Raw genomic sequence first — 16,945 nt, 5'->3', positions numbered from 1 at the left:
AAACCCTACCATTCTGTGATTCTGTGAAGTAACAATGAAATACATTTACATAAAAACCAAAACCAACAAAAAGTTTCCCATTATAACTCTTTAATCCTACATACGGATACAGTTTTAACACAATTTCTGATGATTGTACGTACATGGAAGGGAATGTGGTTTCATTGTTGTGTGTCTTTGTGGAAGGTGGTTTTATACTTGTGCCATCTACTGTCCATACTGCAAAGAATACCTGTATGAATTAATATTTAATCCCCTTTTTCTGTTGAGTAGACTTTTCTGTCTTTGTTAGATGCTTCTTATGTTTGTGCTAGTCTTGGCCTGTGTTTTGCAGGTTATACTGGTTCTCTAAATCATAACTGGCATCATACATTATGCAGAAAGATTTGAAAACTTACGTTGTCCAGTTGTTTTAAGGAATTAGGGATTTTAAGAAGTGTTTCTGTCTTTTGCTACCTTATTTTAAATAGGTGTACAAAGAACAGGTTCTAGAACCTATGTTGAATGGGACTGAAAAAACTCCAGCATTGATTTCTGACTATAAGGAGTACCACACTGATACCACTGTGAAATTTGTTGTGAAGATGACGGAAGAAAAACTTGCACAGGCAGAAGCTGCTGGATTGCACAAAGTCTTTAAGCTTCAGACAAGTCTTACTTGTAATTCTATGGTAACTTTTTCACGTTTGGCTATTGAATCCTTACTGTTGTTGTTGTAAATGCAGGTGGTTTTGTAGTGTACTTTGGTACTTGGAATTGAACAGCGTATTGTGTATTTGACATTGTTTGAACAGTAGCAAATTGCAGCGATGATAAATATTAAGTCAGTATGGATCAGCAAATCCATTTTAGTCCTGATGAATCTTTCAAACCAAATTAGACAGGCTCTGGATGTTTAGTTTCCTGTAACTGAAAATTTCCTGTGCAGCTAACCAAAAATGCTTACGGTAAAGGAGATTGTACAAATAACTTTCTGCCATATGATAATTAGATTTGAGTTTTAAACTTGAGATGTTACATTTTCAAAATTGCACTTTATGCAAGACTGTTGCTCCTCTAATAGGAGTTAAATGATCCAATTTTTCCACTAGCATAAATCCCACTTCAGGTTGTAAGGTGTAGAAAGCACTATCCTTAAGCTACTGAAGATGTAACAGTGATGTAAATCACTCATATGGTTTATTGTGCTTGTAGCAAGCTAGGAGTAAGAATATGGGTAAATATACAGGTCTATGTGTACGATGGGAAGGATTTGAATTGTAAGATAATTTCTGCCAGAACATTTCCAAACAACCTGTCTTTACAGAGACTGTAAAAACAGTTCTGTTATCTTTTTTATGGCAGATACTACTTTCAGATATTGTCACAAAGCAAAAATACCATTACTGTTACTATTATTGTATAAATTGAAAGCTATGTGAAAATGGGTTAAAAGAAAATTAAAGACCATAGAATTGCGAGAGGAGAAAACCTTGCTCAGCCTATTTTGTACATTATGCTTGAAAAGCGAATCTGCCAAATCAAGGTGATTGTGTTTCTGACAGGTTTAAAGAAACATATGAACACCTGTGAGAATCTGTCTTCAAATTAGCATTTAGCAGATTACAAAATGTTTTGCAGCTTAATCCTGTGTTTTATGCCTACTGCAATAAATAGTAAGGGCTGTTTTCTGTGTGTGTGGGAATGAATTTGTCCTGTTGTAAGCATTTTAAAAAGTTAGGTGAGCTACCTATTGTTTACTCAACACCCCAGTTAGGTATTTTAGATGAACTGCCCTCTAGAGAGGCTTAGTTATGTCAGTTGGCTATAGAAGGCACATAGTGAGACTAGTTCACCTATAAATGCCTAAACTGGAGATACCAGAATTCAGGAAGGATTGATTCCACCTGGGATGTAAAAACAATTTCTTACTTTGTGCTTGAACTTGAAGGATGGCAATTTTCACAGCTGAAAAGTGGCAAGATACCACAGCTGAACTGAAAGGTTATTAAAGATACTTTTCAACTCTTATGTTAAATACCCGTGAATCATCAGGTACTACTGAACTTATACTTTAATGTTTAGATAAAATTCAACTGAATTCGGGCATATTTTTCTATATAGCTGTCTCCCTGTTTGAATGTGTTTACCGTAAATCTCATCTTAAATCTACTTGTGATTAAAAATAATCTATCCAGCTATTTGCTGTGTAGTTCCATAGTAAGGTTTGAGTTCAGTCTTCGAAACAGCACTTTTTGCATGGCCTGTGTATATGTGCACCAGAAACTGTTGTACACAAAGGTTAACAAAGTTTGAGTTACACAGTGTCTCTCAAGAAGAACCTTGTGTATTTTATAGGTGCTATTTGATCATATGGGATGTTTAAAGAAATATGAAACTGTGCAAGACATCCTGAAGGAGTTCTTTGATTTACGGCTACATTACTATAGCTTACGCAAGGAATGGCTTGTGGGAATGCTGGGTGCAGAATCTACCAAGCTTAACAATCAAGCTCGTTTCATCCTAGAGAAGATACAAGGAAAAATTACTATAGGTGAGTGAATGTAAATTAGAATGGGTAACAGCGGGGGGAAATCTGGAAATCAGTTAAACACAGTAGAAGGTGCTGTGTGTGAGACGTCTGTTTTCATGACACTGATTTTCCCCCTCATCTGGGTTATCTATGTGTCTTGCAGAGAACAGATCAAAAAAAGATTTGATTCAAATGTTGGTCCAGAGAGGTTATGAATCTGACCCAGTAAAAGCCTGGAAAGAAGCACAGGAAAAGGTAATAATATGAAATCTCTGAATATATTTGATGCTGTTACTGTTATAAATTATATTAGTTTATTCAAAGATTTGTTTTCTAGTACTCTAATTTATAACACACATGACACTTTAATAAAGATTATTCGTTACTCCCTATTGGCTTCCATTTTAAAAATTGTATTAAACTTGTTCAAAACTATTGTCACATAATACTGGTATTGCATACTGATAATTTTTAGAAGAAAACTAGATAATGCAAGTCTGAAAATGAGAATACAGAGGACTGAATTTCTTAATGTACCCAACTCAAAACTACCAACTTGATTTTTGACTGGCTGATAAATAAAAAAACCCCACACATATAACTGATTTTGCTCTTATTTATTTTTCATATGATTGCAATATGTAATTATTTATATATAACTTATTAATCAGTTTTCTCTAATGAAACATGAATATCATAAAGCTATGACTTTTGAATTTATTTAGTAAATTTGACTTTGGCCTATATTTATTTCTACTGTTTTTAAAACTTAAGAGGTTTTTTTATTGTTCCAGAACAGATACGTGACAAGTTTAATTTGATGCTTTACTGTGGGAACCTGAAACTACTTTGAAAGCAACTTCAAATTTTACTATTTGCTTTCATTTCTCATTTTATTTGCTTTGCCTTTTTTTTACTACTGTATCGTAAATCGATTGTGTTGTGTTTTATAACAAAACTATTATTATGAGAAATTCTGATTTGCTTCCAAGCCAGAGTTTGTACATTCAGGACTTTGAGAGCAGTTTTTATCCGAAAGACTATGCTCATTTCTCAAGAAACAGATACATGTGAAAATCCCAAGGGAACAGGTCTCAACAGTGTGAGGTAGCTAGGACAGTACCAGCATCTGTAGCCCACAGCATACAAGGCATATGGCTAGCATCAAGTTCAGATTCGTTTTCTTAGAGCAAATTATTAAATAATCCAACTGTTGAAAGTTGGAACATGGCCTTCTGTAAAGGTCCAGAAAAATATTAAGGTAATTGAATCTATGGGGCCATACCTTACTACCCTCTGATGGTGCTTTGGGGCTGTGTTCATGTGTAGAGCTGAAGTTATTCATACTTGTAACTGTGAATATTTCACTTCAGGCAGCGGAAGAGGAGGACTCACAGAACCAGAATGATGATGCTTCCTCTGCTTCTGGCTCAACTTCTGGCCCTGACTTTAACTATATCTTAAACATGTCTCTTTGGTCACTCACGAAAGAGAAAGTAGAAGAGTTAATTAAGCAGAGAGACTCAAAGGTTGGTACAACATGCAAAGCATGTTCTGAAATGATACAGTAATTACTGATGTGTCTAGTTGTGAATGTTCAGTTTTACTTCAGCTGTGGATTTGCAATTTGAATTCTACATAACACTTTTGTGTTTTAGGAGAGAGAACTAAACGACCTTAAAAGGAAATCTCCTTCAGATCTCTGGAAAGAAGATTTAGCAGCCTTTGTTGAAGAGCTTGAAGTATGTTTTATTTTACATATCTTTATAAAAATATTAAATTTAAATTAATCTAATTAAAAGTACTTACATTTAAGCAAAAATTAATGAAAAACACCACAGTTTGGATTATGAGCAGATATACCTCCAAATGTAGTGTTAAATGGGAAATCAATATTGGGTATTTACGTTCCTAATTGTGTTCCTCAGGGATTGTCTCTTGTATCTGTACAATGTATACTTTGCCTCTTCAGTAACTCTGGAGGAAGTTGGTGGATAACTTGCTGAGCTTTCAGTGTTGCCTGAAAAGGGCTGAGGTAGTCTTTTGAAGCAACAGAGAATAGTACAAAAAAGACCTTTGTTTTATTTCTCTGTGTGTTTGTGGTACAGTTGCAATCAGAAGTGTCCTGCTCAAGTGTCTGTATTTCAGCTATATGTTCATACTGTGAAAAAGACTTATTAAAGGAATGGAAAATGTGCCTTAAAAATTAATCTAGAAACTAGCTGCTTGAAGTAAATACTGAAAAGTTACCTGAGTACCCAGGCACATACCTGGGAGACAGAAACTTCATAAAAGAAAGATTTTTTTTTTTTTTCCCTGTCTAGCAATGTCCAAAAGTTCATATTTAATCTTGAATAAAGTGTAGTTTTTAACTGTTACAGGGTAATGAAGAATTTACCAAAATTAAGTGGTTGGTTTTCCATTACTGGAATTTGTCTTACAATTCAAGTGAGAATTGAGGGAGGTCTTATGCTCCATGTTAAAATGAGATGAATCTTAAATAATGACCATGTTCCACCTTGTCCTCATTAAAAAAGAATATGTGCCTCTCACCCCACCCCTCCTTGTTTGTTAGAAAGTAGAAGCACAGGAGAGAGAAGATGTTTTGGCTGGCATGGTTGGCAAACCCATAAAAGGCAAAGTTGGTAAACCCAAGGTGAAGAAACTTCAATTGGAAGAAACCATGCCATCACCATTTGGTAGAAGAATAGTTCCACAGATTACATCTGCCATGAAAGCTGATGCCAGCAGGAAATTGCTGAAAAAGAAAAAGGTAAATCAAAACTAATCCCGTAGCTAGATTACTTCTTATTTTAACTACTATATTTTTCTGCTCTGGTATCATAAAACCACTAGATCTCATTAATGTCTACATTAATATATTTGTTTTGCTGACCGAATGCAAGAAGAAGTTAATACTGGATTTTGTTTACATTTGCTAGCCTCTTATGACTACTTATTGTTCATATTGGTTTTATTGAGATTTCTTCTTTTCCAAGACTCTTCAACAAATGCCAGTATACTATTCTACTTTGATTTATTATCTGCTAAAAAAATATTCCAGTTCTATCTTATAATATAAAGGTGTAATGTGTTTTATTTTGCTCAACTTTTTTATATTTTTAGGGTGAAACTGATTCTCTAGCAGTAAAGATGGAATTTGATGAAGAATTTGGTGGTGTGCCAGCTGAGGGTGGTGGGGATGACCCACTGAATACATCAGCCACAGCAGCTAAAACCCCTAAACCTAAGAGAGAGAAGAAGGAGCCTGGTAAGATCATAGAATCATAGAATGGTTTGGGCTGGAGGGAACCTTAAAGATCATCTAGTTCCATCTTGCCTGCCATGGTCAGGGACATCTTCTACTAGGCAGTGTTGCTCAAAGCCTCATCCAGCCTGGCCTTGAAAGCTTCCAGGGCGTCCTATCACTACAAGCCCTTGTAAAAAGTCCCTCTCCAGCTTTCTTGGAGGCCCCGTTCAGATCCTGCAAGGCTGCAATAAGGTCTCCCCGCAGCCTTCTCTTCTCCAGGCTGAACAACCCCAACTCCCTCAGCCTGTCCTCTCATAGGGGTGTTGTGCCAGCCCCCTCATTATCTTCATGGCCCTCCTCTGGACCTCCTTGAGTAGGTCTGAGTCCTTCCATGATCCTTGTGCAGCCACAGTTATCCTTAGGTGTGTATACTGCTGGGGTATTAAATATATTTGTAACACATACTGAGATGGGAAATACGTCACAATAATAAATTCATCTCATTTTCTTCCCTAAAGAGATGGGAAGAAACCCTTGAAGTACTCTGCTGAAATTTCTTTTATGTAAGCTGTTTTTGGTGGGGTGGTGGGTCTTACATTTTCTACATTTGTTATTTTTTGAGGGGGTCTAAATCTTTGAATTTATGAGTAGAGAAATAGATCATTTTTACATAATTAGACTAATTCTGTGCAAACTGAAATTTCTAGTTTTCATGCTGTCTGACGCTGAAGGACATGGCACTTGCCTTAACTCTGAGTAATAGTACAGACTGTAAAGCTTGATTAAATAGATATATTTTCCTATTGGTATATTCAGTCATGCTTTTAAAAGTTACACATTATGGCTTGGCAGACTAACCAATGTCTGTGTTAACATTCCTTTTTCCTCTCTTAGTAGGAATTTGTCATTACTGTTTTGAGAAATACATAGTAATGGAGGACAGCAACAAAAAAGAGAGCTAAAGGCAAAAGAGTAGGTTTAAGTATGAGGGTTTGTGTTTGTTTGGCTTTTTTTTTTTTTAAAGCAATAACAAATGGTTATGCAAATACTTATTCTGAGATATGATCTGCTTTTAATTATTCCGGGTTTTATCCAGTTTGAGTAGATTGAATACATTTATGACTGAGTTGTCTACATGCAGCTCACATCTCCCCTAGTCAGTGTTGAGCCAGAGCCAATTAGCCGAGCTTGACCTGAACTTGCCCTGCAATTGACTGACCTTGTTGTTACCCCCCAATAAGGTATCTTCTGCTTCCCATATTAATTGGATTTTTCAATAACTGTTCCTGAACATGTTCCCTGATAATGGAAAACCGCTTACTCTTTTCCTGGACAAGCCCAGCACCCTTAAAAAAAAAAAAAAAAAAAAAATTAAAAAATAAAAAAGGAAGTATGACTGCAGAGGAGTGAGCTAAAACTTCAAATTAGAGACTTTTATGTTTTTTCAGTCACAAACCAAATTTGCTTGGCAGCAACAGGTCAAGTTCTGTGTGAAATCATTTCATCAGATTAAATTTTTCTTCATGAAAGAGAAGACTATTTACAACTTTTAAAGGAGAACTTTTAAAGATAAAAATTTATGCTGAATTTATGCATCCTAAGGAAAGATGAAAATATTTTTTACCCTGACTGTAGTAAATGCTTTAACTTGTGGCAGGTACTAGGGTAAGAAGAACGCCATCATCTACAAAATCCGGTGCGAAAAAAGTGAAGAAACGAAACCCGTGGTCAGATGATGAGTCCAAGTCTGAAAGTGATTTGGAAGAGAATGAGCCTGTGATTATTCCAAGAGATTCTCTGCTTAGGAGAGCTGCAGGTACCCGAGCTTTTGTGGATTGTGCATTGTGACTGAAAGTTTTAACTACAAACGTACATTTTACTTTTGATTGTAGCGTGCCTTTAGGATTTGATCTCCTAGAAATAGCTTACATTAAATTTTCCTCATTGTGCAGTTAGTGAAAAACTCTTCCTGTCAAGACAAGGAGCTTAAGAGTTGATATGAAAGAGTTTGTCCAGAAACCTTTGCCCTTATTCTACATACTGGAGTAGTATTTACTCACAAAACTAGTGAATTATACAAAAAATAGACAAGATAATACCATTACAAACAAAAAAATTAATCTAATGCAATTATACTGCCAAATAAAGCACCAAAGCCAAAATGACTAGTAAAAATTTATCCAAAAAAATCTGAACAGTCCATGAAAAGCAAAAAAATCAGTCACTGAAAGTTTGGAAAATATATAAATGTTTACTAGTTTGAGAAAAACACACAGATTTTTCTGGAAAATTGTTGATCTATTTTTCAAGCACTCGATTAGGAAGAATGTTTAAATGATAGACTCAAAGATTCTCATTCCTTATAACTACTTCCACAGTGATGTCTACATAATGCTGTTAGCTGAAGGTATCTGAGCAAGCCACAAATGGTGTTAGATAATTTGGTAACACTTTAAATTATGTCCCTGTATTCTTCAAGTGTCCAAAAAGTTTATTCTCTCCCAGTACTTTCTCTTGTATACTCTGAGGCAGGGATTGTTTAGGAACTTCCACTTTAATTTATTTATGTATTAACATAAACAACTATCTTGAAATGTGTGTATATGTTATTTTTTTAGCTGAGAGGCCCAAGTATACTTTTGACTTCTCAGAAGAAGAAGATGATGCTGACGATGATGATGATGCCAACAATAATAATGATTTGGATGAGCTCAAAGTAAAAGCCTCTCCAGTTACAAATGACAGAGAGGATGAGTTTGTTCCCTCAGACAGTTTAGAAAAAGATGAGTATGACTTCTCCCCAGCCAAATCGAAGCCATCTCCAGAGTAAGTGCTGTAACTCAACAGTATTTCTTTACTAATAGATTTTTTTGAATGCAGAAGTCTCTGAACAAAACTGAGAAACATCAACCTGTTATTACTCTGTATGTACCATGTTAAATAAAATTTACTTTTCTGGAGAGAAATTAAAGTCTATAGGATATAACAGCGTGTAAGGCTGTTACCTCAGCCTTGCAATTGACCCATACAGAGGTAAACATGACTTACCAAATTATGGTAGACTGTCAGTAATATCATCTGTTAAACTGCATTTTATAGGATACTCAGTGTTCCATCTTGTGCCAGTCTGGTATACAGAAGTATTGAAAAAAATGTAATTCTGTTAACTTTGATTGCTTGAAGTTCATGGCTGAATGGGAATTTTAGGGGTTTGACTGCTGCAGGCATATACAAAAATGCTAGAAATGCTTTGTAGTGCTAAAACAGGAATTTAATCTCATATGGATGTTATAATGTCTACATACTTCAGTATGTAGTTAATGAAACTCACAAAATTTATTTTTCCTGTTTGGAAGTAGAAAAATGTCTCAAGACAAGAAAAATCAAGATTTTGGGAACATCTTCTCTTTTCCATCGTACTCTCAGAAGATGGATGATGGTGAGCTTGTTTTCACTGATCTGTTTAATCTTATAGCAAGTGTTATGGAATAGATCAAGGGGGTTGTGATGTACACAAACTTCATCCAGTTGTTGTAGAAGAAAGATGTCTAGATTTATAAAGAAAGGGGAAGGAGGTTCTGGCCCATAGAGGAACAAAGCTTCTGTCATAGATAAGTAAGTCACAGCACATCCACAGCCTTGCCCTAGTATTAGAAACACTTTCTTAAAATTAAATTTGACTGTAGCTAATACTGATGATTTAAAATATGTGGTGAATTAACTGGATCTTATTCTTAATGCATTCTGTGATTGCAGATACAACAAAATTGGACAGTGATGAAGAGGATTCTGCTCCTGTTTTTTCATCATCTTTTGCCCCAAAACAGACAGAGAAAATTCCAAGTAAAACAGTAGCTGCTAAAAAGGGTATGTATAGGATTGTCCTGTAAGCCAATCCATTTATTTAGAACTCATCTCCTCCACCTTTACATTGTCTCTTCACATCTTCAGGGTGGGAACTGCATTCATTTATTTTGAACTTGGTGAAATTCAGCATAAGATGTGAACCGCTTTCCAGCTCCTTAATGATATTATTTCATTTCCACTGACTGCTGTAGTGTCAAAACTTAGTACTTGCTACCTCTGGAGCTGGTGTGCAGCCTTTGATTGGTTTAACTAATGGGAGGTTTTTACCCTGAGGGAATAAGTGCAACAAGATGACCTTGGAGCAGAAGATAGTCTTCTATAGTGTATCTAACTTATTTACTTTAAAAGGAAGGAGAACAAGTACAAAGGAGGTATCCCCAAGAAATATTTATGACCTAAGTGGATGTCATGCTTTAACACCAGCCAGCAACTAAACACCACACAGCTGCTCGCTCACTTGTCCTCAGTGGGATGGGGAGAGAATCAGAAGGGTAGAAGTGAGGAAACTTGTGGGTTGAGATAAAGACAGAGTAACAGTTAAAGCAAAAGCCACGCCTGCAAGCAAAGCAAACCAAGGAATCCATTCACCCTTCCCATCAGCAGGCAGGGGTTCAGCCATCTCCAGGGCAGCAGGGCTCTGTCACAGTGTAATGGTTATTTGGGAAGACAAATGCCGTAACTCCAAATGTCACCCCCTTCCTTCATCTTGCTCCAGCTTTATAGGCTGAGCACAGTGTCATAAGGTGTGGAATGCCCCCTCCCAGCTTTGTGTGCACCCCCAGCCTGCTTGCTGGTTGGGTGGGAAGCAGAAAAGGCCTGGACTCTGTGCAAGTACTGCTCAGCAATGATGAAAGCATCCCTGTATTACCAACACTGTTTCAGCACAAATCCAAAGTATCACCCCATGACAGCTACCGTGAAGAGAAAAAAAAAAACACTATCCCAGCCAAAACCAGCATTGGAGGCTATCACAGCATGTCCCACCTCGCACAGTTGTTTTATTTCTTGAAATGGAGAACAAAAGGCTCTCCTCAAACTTCAGTGGCATAAATTCTTTTGATTATTAATTAGGCTTTTTAGAACTGGCATCTTGCAGGATCTTACATTGTGGAATTAAGGACAATTCCAAGAAGAGTGTGTTTATTATTTGGATTTGTTTCTGTGGTTGTCCTTGGGTATTTGTAGGAATAAGGTTTTTGGCTCTGTCTACCATGGGCAATATTGATTTACTGGTTGTTAGTGTTATTTCTAAGAAAAAGACTTGCACCTGCTTCTGAATGTGTGCTAAAGATTGCTAGACACTTGCCATAATTAATGATGAAAATAATGGGTTTTTTTCTTACCTAGTAGTAGTTTAAATAAGTTATAAAATACAATTCCTAATGCTTGATAAGACTGGGCATTTTGTTGCTTTCAGATTTCTGCCTTTCTTCCTGTATGTTTTTTGGATAATTCCCTTTTTTCTTGCTGCTCAGTCTTCTATCATCCAAAAGATTTATTTGTTCTTGTGATACTGTGACCTCTGGTTTTTAAAATTTCTTTTGACCAACTTGCAGATGAACTTAAAATTTATTTATTCTTAAAAAAAAAAAAAAAGGTATGTCAAGGAAATCGGCAAGAAAGCAGCCAGTTGCAGTATTTATCTAACTCTTTTAAAAATGGGGAAAAAAATAATCTTGTGTCAGGTAGCAGTGAACTGCAGCGTCTTTTCATCCTCACCCTCAGTGCTTCCCTATCTGTAATCTCTTTCTTGCTGCATTGTGTCTAATCTGATTTGTAAACAGCTTGAACTGGCAAATGTCTGAATGCTTCTCAAGCGCTTTCAGGTAGTGAAGTTCCATAACACAGCAAATGAAGGTTGTTTACAGAAATAGCTGTTCTCTAGCTGAATAGCCTTTTATGTTAAACCTGTACTGCAGTAAATGGGAGAGAGAACTGTGTATGCAGTAGATAGGCATGGATGCAATTTAACATTCAATCTCATTTCTCCCTCTCTTTTTTGAAGGTCTGGATGTGATGAATTGTCATTAACCTAACTTGAAACCTTAAAATACAGCTGTGATCTGTTTCTGAGTTTCTGATTAACCTTTACGCTCACAAACTAGGGTATAAACAGGTTCTTCTTCAAGCAAAAGTTAAATTTTTGCTTTCAGAGTAGCCTTAGGGACACAGTCTCTCTCTCAGTGCATGAAAATATGGCAGGTTGCTTTCACCAGTTTTCATCTCTTCTCCTTTGGCTAGGTTAGACATGACCACAGTTTGACAGTACAGTGATAACCTAGCACGCTTAGTTCATTGGTCATCTGGTATCCTTCCAGTAGTCTCCTTCATTCTAAGTCTATCTTCATGCCCTGTATCAGCAGTCCCTTTAGAACTTATTTTCTGGTATTGTAATATGCCATCCACTCTCCCTCACACTGGGAATGCCTGTGGTGTGGCTGAAATAATTGTTCCAGAGTTGTTCGATTTTGCTGTGACTTCAGAGCTTGAATTTGTAAGGATAGAAACCTGAAACTGAAGAACCATGTGTTGTGTCTTATTAGCTGTACAGCCACGTTCCCTGCTCAATTAGAAGAAATAAAAGAAATAGGTGCTAGTTTAGCTTATTTTCGGACTTTGATAAATTTGGGATGAAATCTCTTGACTGCTGGTATTCACTACAGAGGATCAAGAGACTGCTGAGCTTGCTTCCCGTGCACTGTTGGAGAGGCCTGGGCTTCTAGTGCTTTATGTAAACCTAGGGGAAATCTGAAAATCACTCTTATTCTTTGATTTCAAGCAGCTGGCCAGCTGTTGAGATTCTAGCAGTGAGATGTACCCTTCACATCAGCTGTAGGACTGATACCATTCCTGGAATTTCTACCAAAAACTTGGAGAGCCTGTGTACGTTGACCCCACTGTAGACTTCCACTTCATGTCATGCTACCTTGTGGAGAGCTTTGCTGAGCTGAAAGCAGTCTACTTGCTGTCAGAGATTCTTCCCACTTAAGCAGGCATTGCGTCTGTCCTCTGAGGTAGCAGTTCAGAATCCCACTAGAGCTAGTGCAGAGGGAGGTGCATGTTCTGGAAGCCATGGACACTATTACTTGAGCTACCAGATAACATTAAGAGGGTGACTGTACTTTGGACTTGGTGATCTGCAGGCAGACTTCACAGTTGACCAGTGATGACAGGCTCTGTTTCAAGGAAGGAGCAAGTGTAGCATTTGTGGCAGTGTATCATACTTCTCTTTCCTTCTCCAGTTGTTTCCTTCTCCCTAATCCCTTGATTGTCACTGAGAAGTCTGCCCCTTGTCCAAAACAGTTAACAAACTCAAAGACTCTGGGTCAGCTGAAGGTCACTACATCTCATGGTGTATGTGCTGGGTAGTACTTGTCAATGGAGCATATTTGGCTTCTGTCTGGTACACAGATTTCACATTAGCAGCACAAGGAGCTGTGCAAAGCACAACTACCTGGCCAAAATGTACACAGTCCTGTAGGAGGACACCTAAGCCTCAGCTCCTGATGTTGAATGTCACCTAGATCTAAAATGGATCCCTTCTACGAAGATTCTCTTGGTTGTAATTTCTGCTTGTCATCCTCCAGTTGATGAAACTTCTGAATCTTTCCCTTCCCTGCCCCAGAGTCTGTATTTCTTACACTGGTGAAACTTTCTCCTGTATGAAGGACTTCACTGCCTTTTAGGACCTAAAGTCATGTACCTTCAGGTAATGCTGCCCCTTCCTTTACTGATAACTACCTACTTTTGGTGATGCTTCTAGAAAGTATTCCTTCTGCTTTCAGTCCCTCTGTACTTTTTCTAGACTTAGTGGTAGGTCTTTGTGGCTTATTTTACTATGCTAATACAGCTTTTTTTTCCCAGTTGAGATGCTTAGAGAGACTTACTTCAAGCTGCTTTCAAATGCCATTTTTAAAAAATATTCTTTTTTTGACCCATCCATGTTGCCAAAGGCTTTATTTTTTGTAGTGTCAGGATCTGATACTTGGGACTGCCCAGTAAGTATTATCACAAAAAGCTGGAAAGATAGAACTGTCCTTCTGCAGTGACTCTCCAGTGGATAGAAGTTAGAGGTTTAAGGTATCGTAGCCAAACAGTCTGTGGAGATGCTGCCTTGTTATCTGAACACATTCCCATAGTGATACCGTAATGGAAAGACTGAGCTCTCAGAAATGTCCACATTCCTGGTATCTGGAGTGTTTTTACATGTCTCATCATCTTTGAGGTATTTGTGTCTGATGGAGTGAAGGTCAGTAATATATCTGAGGTTTCTGCAAAAGAGTGACCTGTCTGTAATCATACAGAACACATCATCCCATGATCTTAAGGGTCTTTTCTAACCTAAACCATTCTGATTTTATCCCTTGCCACCCATTGTGTGAACATACCAATAACTGTCTTTTAAAGATGGCAAGGCAAGTTGTGTAGCAGTAATTGAAGTGCTGTAAGCAATCCACAGATATGTCCCCTGCCTCTCCTTTCTGCTTTTTCTGAAGTTCCTTTTCACTGAGGCTGACAGAGGACAATGTCACAGAGCCAGATGTGCTGTCTCTCCAGCCCCTGCAGCAGCCCCAGGGTAGGCTGTACCACTGAGAGGGCAAAGTGCCACAGGCAGCAAGCTGTATCTGTGAACACAAATGCAGCCAAACGTGCTTGAAGTATCCAACCTGGAGAACTTCTGGTGCTGCTTTAGTTACCGGCAACCTGTTTTGTGCTCAAAAAGATGCAAAAATATTTCATCAGAACCACTGGAACATACTGAATACACTGATACATCTCAAAAGTTTGACAGAGGAAACCTCCTCTTCATTCCATGCAGTTTTAGCATAAAAGCTGATGAGTTTTCCCCAAGTGCAAAAACCGCTGATCTTGTTTTAATAGCTGCCATTTCTGCTGTAATTGGCATATCTAATATAAGGTTTAATACTTCTAACCAATATATGAATTTAACATATTTAGTACCTCTAACTTCTAACAGCAAAACTAGATGTGCCCCCTAAACCTAAAAGAGCTCCCAAGGCCAAGAAGGTGGAAACTGTCAACTCTGACTCAGATTCAGAATTCGGCATGCCAAAGAAGACCGCAGCACCCAAAGGTAAGAGTTCTGGTGCTGGACTGCTCAGCACCCCTCTCTGGGCTCTTTGCAGCACAGGTTCACAATCACGTTTATAACGAAGCAGAGCTAGTGTCTCTGAGATTAAACCCACATTGATTTATTAGTAAATTAATTACTAGTAGACTACTCAACCATGAGCCTTTTCTGTGGCAGAGGGTACTACTGACTTACTCTGGACAGTATGTGAACTTTTTATCTGACCTTCACTGTTGGGAATGTATTTAATGGCTCCAAACCCCCCTCTTTTTTTGTTCACCAGTTCTACTGCATACTGCTGAATTTCTTTGATCTCAGCTTTTACAAGAGAGTAAAATTCTGGTAGTAATTCTAGTACATAGCAATTTCGGGCTTTTTAAACCAAACCTTTGGTATCCCAATTGTCAGAGTACTCATAACACACCACACCAAGTGGTGTCATCAGAGGAGGCTGTAAAGGATGTGCCAGTGTTGATAGCTGAGGTTAACAGTAAATAAATCTACTAAACAATAAAGGTGAATTAATGCTGTGTGATCAGTACAGAAGGTGACAGAGGACTTGGAATACTTCAGGAGTTTTGAAGTCATTGATCTAATGAACTTTGCCTCTGTTTTGAACCAGCAGCTTGAATTGCTAGGCTGGATGGTAACTTTGGAAGAAGTATAGATGTAAAACCGAGGGAAATATGTTGTCTTTTACCGCTGCTGTGAAAAAGCTTGAGTTGTAAACTGAATTTGAACTTCAACATGTAGACACACTAAAGTAATTTCAGTAGGTTTCTTTCAGTTTGCTGAACTCTAGGGGTTTATTAAAAAAAAAAAAAAAAACAAACAAAACAACCAACCAAACCAAACCAACAAAAAAACCCAACAAAAACCCAACGAACCAAAACCAAACAAACCAAACAGAAGCCCAAAACAAAACCAAAGTTTAATCATATTCTCTTACCTAGGAAAAGGTAGAGGGGCAAAGAAAAGGAAAGCATCCAGCTCAGAAAATGAAGGTGAATACAACCCTGGGAAGAAAACACCTAAATCAACCCCAAGCAAGGTCAGTTCTATGTATGCTTTCTTGTCCTTGTGAAAAGAACCTAATGGATCACTTCACATACAAGGTACACGCTCCTGCTTAGGTGGGTAATACGGTACTGGGCGCTTAGGTGTGTTTAGAAATGAGATGTTACGAGAAGGCTTCCTCGATTTGGAGTATTAAAAGGGAAAATGTATGCAGCACTGCAACTGATTTGTCTTTTCTTCTCTAAAGAAATTCAAGAAGGCCACTTTTGACCAGGATTCTGATGTGGAAATCTTTCAGTCGGGCTTTGCCTCCGAAACTGCCCCAAAGCCACGGACGGGACGGGCCAGAAAAGAAGTTAAATATTTTGCAGAGTCTGATGAAGATGATGATTTTGATATGTTTAATTAAGTGCCCAAAGAGCACACAAATGTTTTCCAACAAATATCTTGTGTTGTCCTTTTGTCCCTTCTGTCGCAAACTTTTGTACATTTGACTTATTTTATGTGATAATGTAATTGATGGTTTTTATTATTGTGTGTAGGCATTTTAACATTTTGTTCTTACACCTACAGTTTTATGCTCTTTTTTACTCATTGAAATGTCATGTATTTGTCTGACTGGCTTGTAGAGATGTTCTAGACAGCTGTGCTAAAGCACATTTTAATTGTCATGGTTGCAGACAGCAAACCTGCTTTTTGAAATGAAGTTTAAACATTAAAAAATGGAAAACTACTCTGTGTGTGTAAGATTTGAACTAGAACAACAACGTCTACACTTTTTTTTAAAATAAATATATTTTATTCTTTGCCAGGAGACTCCATGGAAAAAGGTAAACAGTATATGAACATAGAAAGCATTGTTAAACAATCTCAATGTACAAACAGAGCCAGTGAAAGTACATCACAGACTTGCTAGAATATAAAAAAAAAAAAAAAAATCCACTAGTGCTTTAAATGAAACCTAAGAAACTGACACTTTAAATCTGTTAACCATTCTACCACAGTTTTCACTCTGCTTCATGGTGATTTAACAAGGCCAAGAAGGCAGATTCTCTCCTTGTGTTTCTGGAAGTCCCAGCTGTACTTCCCTAGCACCTGGAAGGCTGGATGGCCCAGCTGATTCCTGGCAGTCAGCTCTACAGGGAACGCCCCAGACTCGCTGATCCAAACGCTGCGACCGAGTCTGCTGGTTACCATCCCATGAAGT

At 37.7% G+C, this 16,945-nt stretch overlaps 1 protein-coding gene across 1 annotated transcript; it reads left to right on the top strand.

Moving 5' to 3' along the window:
* Nucleotides 1-470: 470 nt before the first annotated feature.
* On the top strand, nucleotides 471-16,471 carry LOC103773212 (DNA topoisomerase 2-beta-like; the record flags this gene model as incomplete). Its single annotated transcript, XM_008940572.1, has 14 exons — nucleotides 471-671; nucleotides 2,338-2,533; nucleotides 2,676-2,767; nucleotides 3,886-4,041; nucleotides 4,171-4,254; nucleotides 5,088-5,285; nucleotides 5,639-5,783; nucleotides 7,420-7,578; nucleotides 8,381-8,588; nucleotides 9,119-9,201; nucleotides 9,519-9,629; nucleotides 14,608-14,724; nucleotides 15,675-15,772; nucleotides 15,986-16,471. Coding segments are annotated over 14 exons (2,010 nt in total), but the record flags the coding sequence as incomplete, so codon positions are not given.
* Nucleotides 16,472-16,945: the final 474 nt, after the last annotated feature.

This window comes from Merops nubicus, unplaced genomic scaffold (genome assembly GCF_000691845.1).
Source record: "Merops nubicus isolate BGI_N331 unplaced genomic scaffold, ASM69184v1 scaffold26895, whole genome shotgun sequence".
In the NCBI taxonomy this organism is placed as follows: domain Eukaryota; kingdom Metazoa; phylum Chordata; class Aves; order Coraciiformes; family Meropidae; genus Merops; species Merops nubicus.
This window is presented reverse-complemented; position numbering and strand designations above follow the sequence as displayed.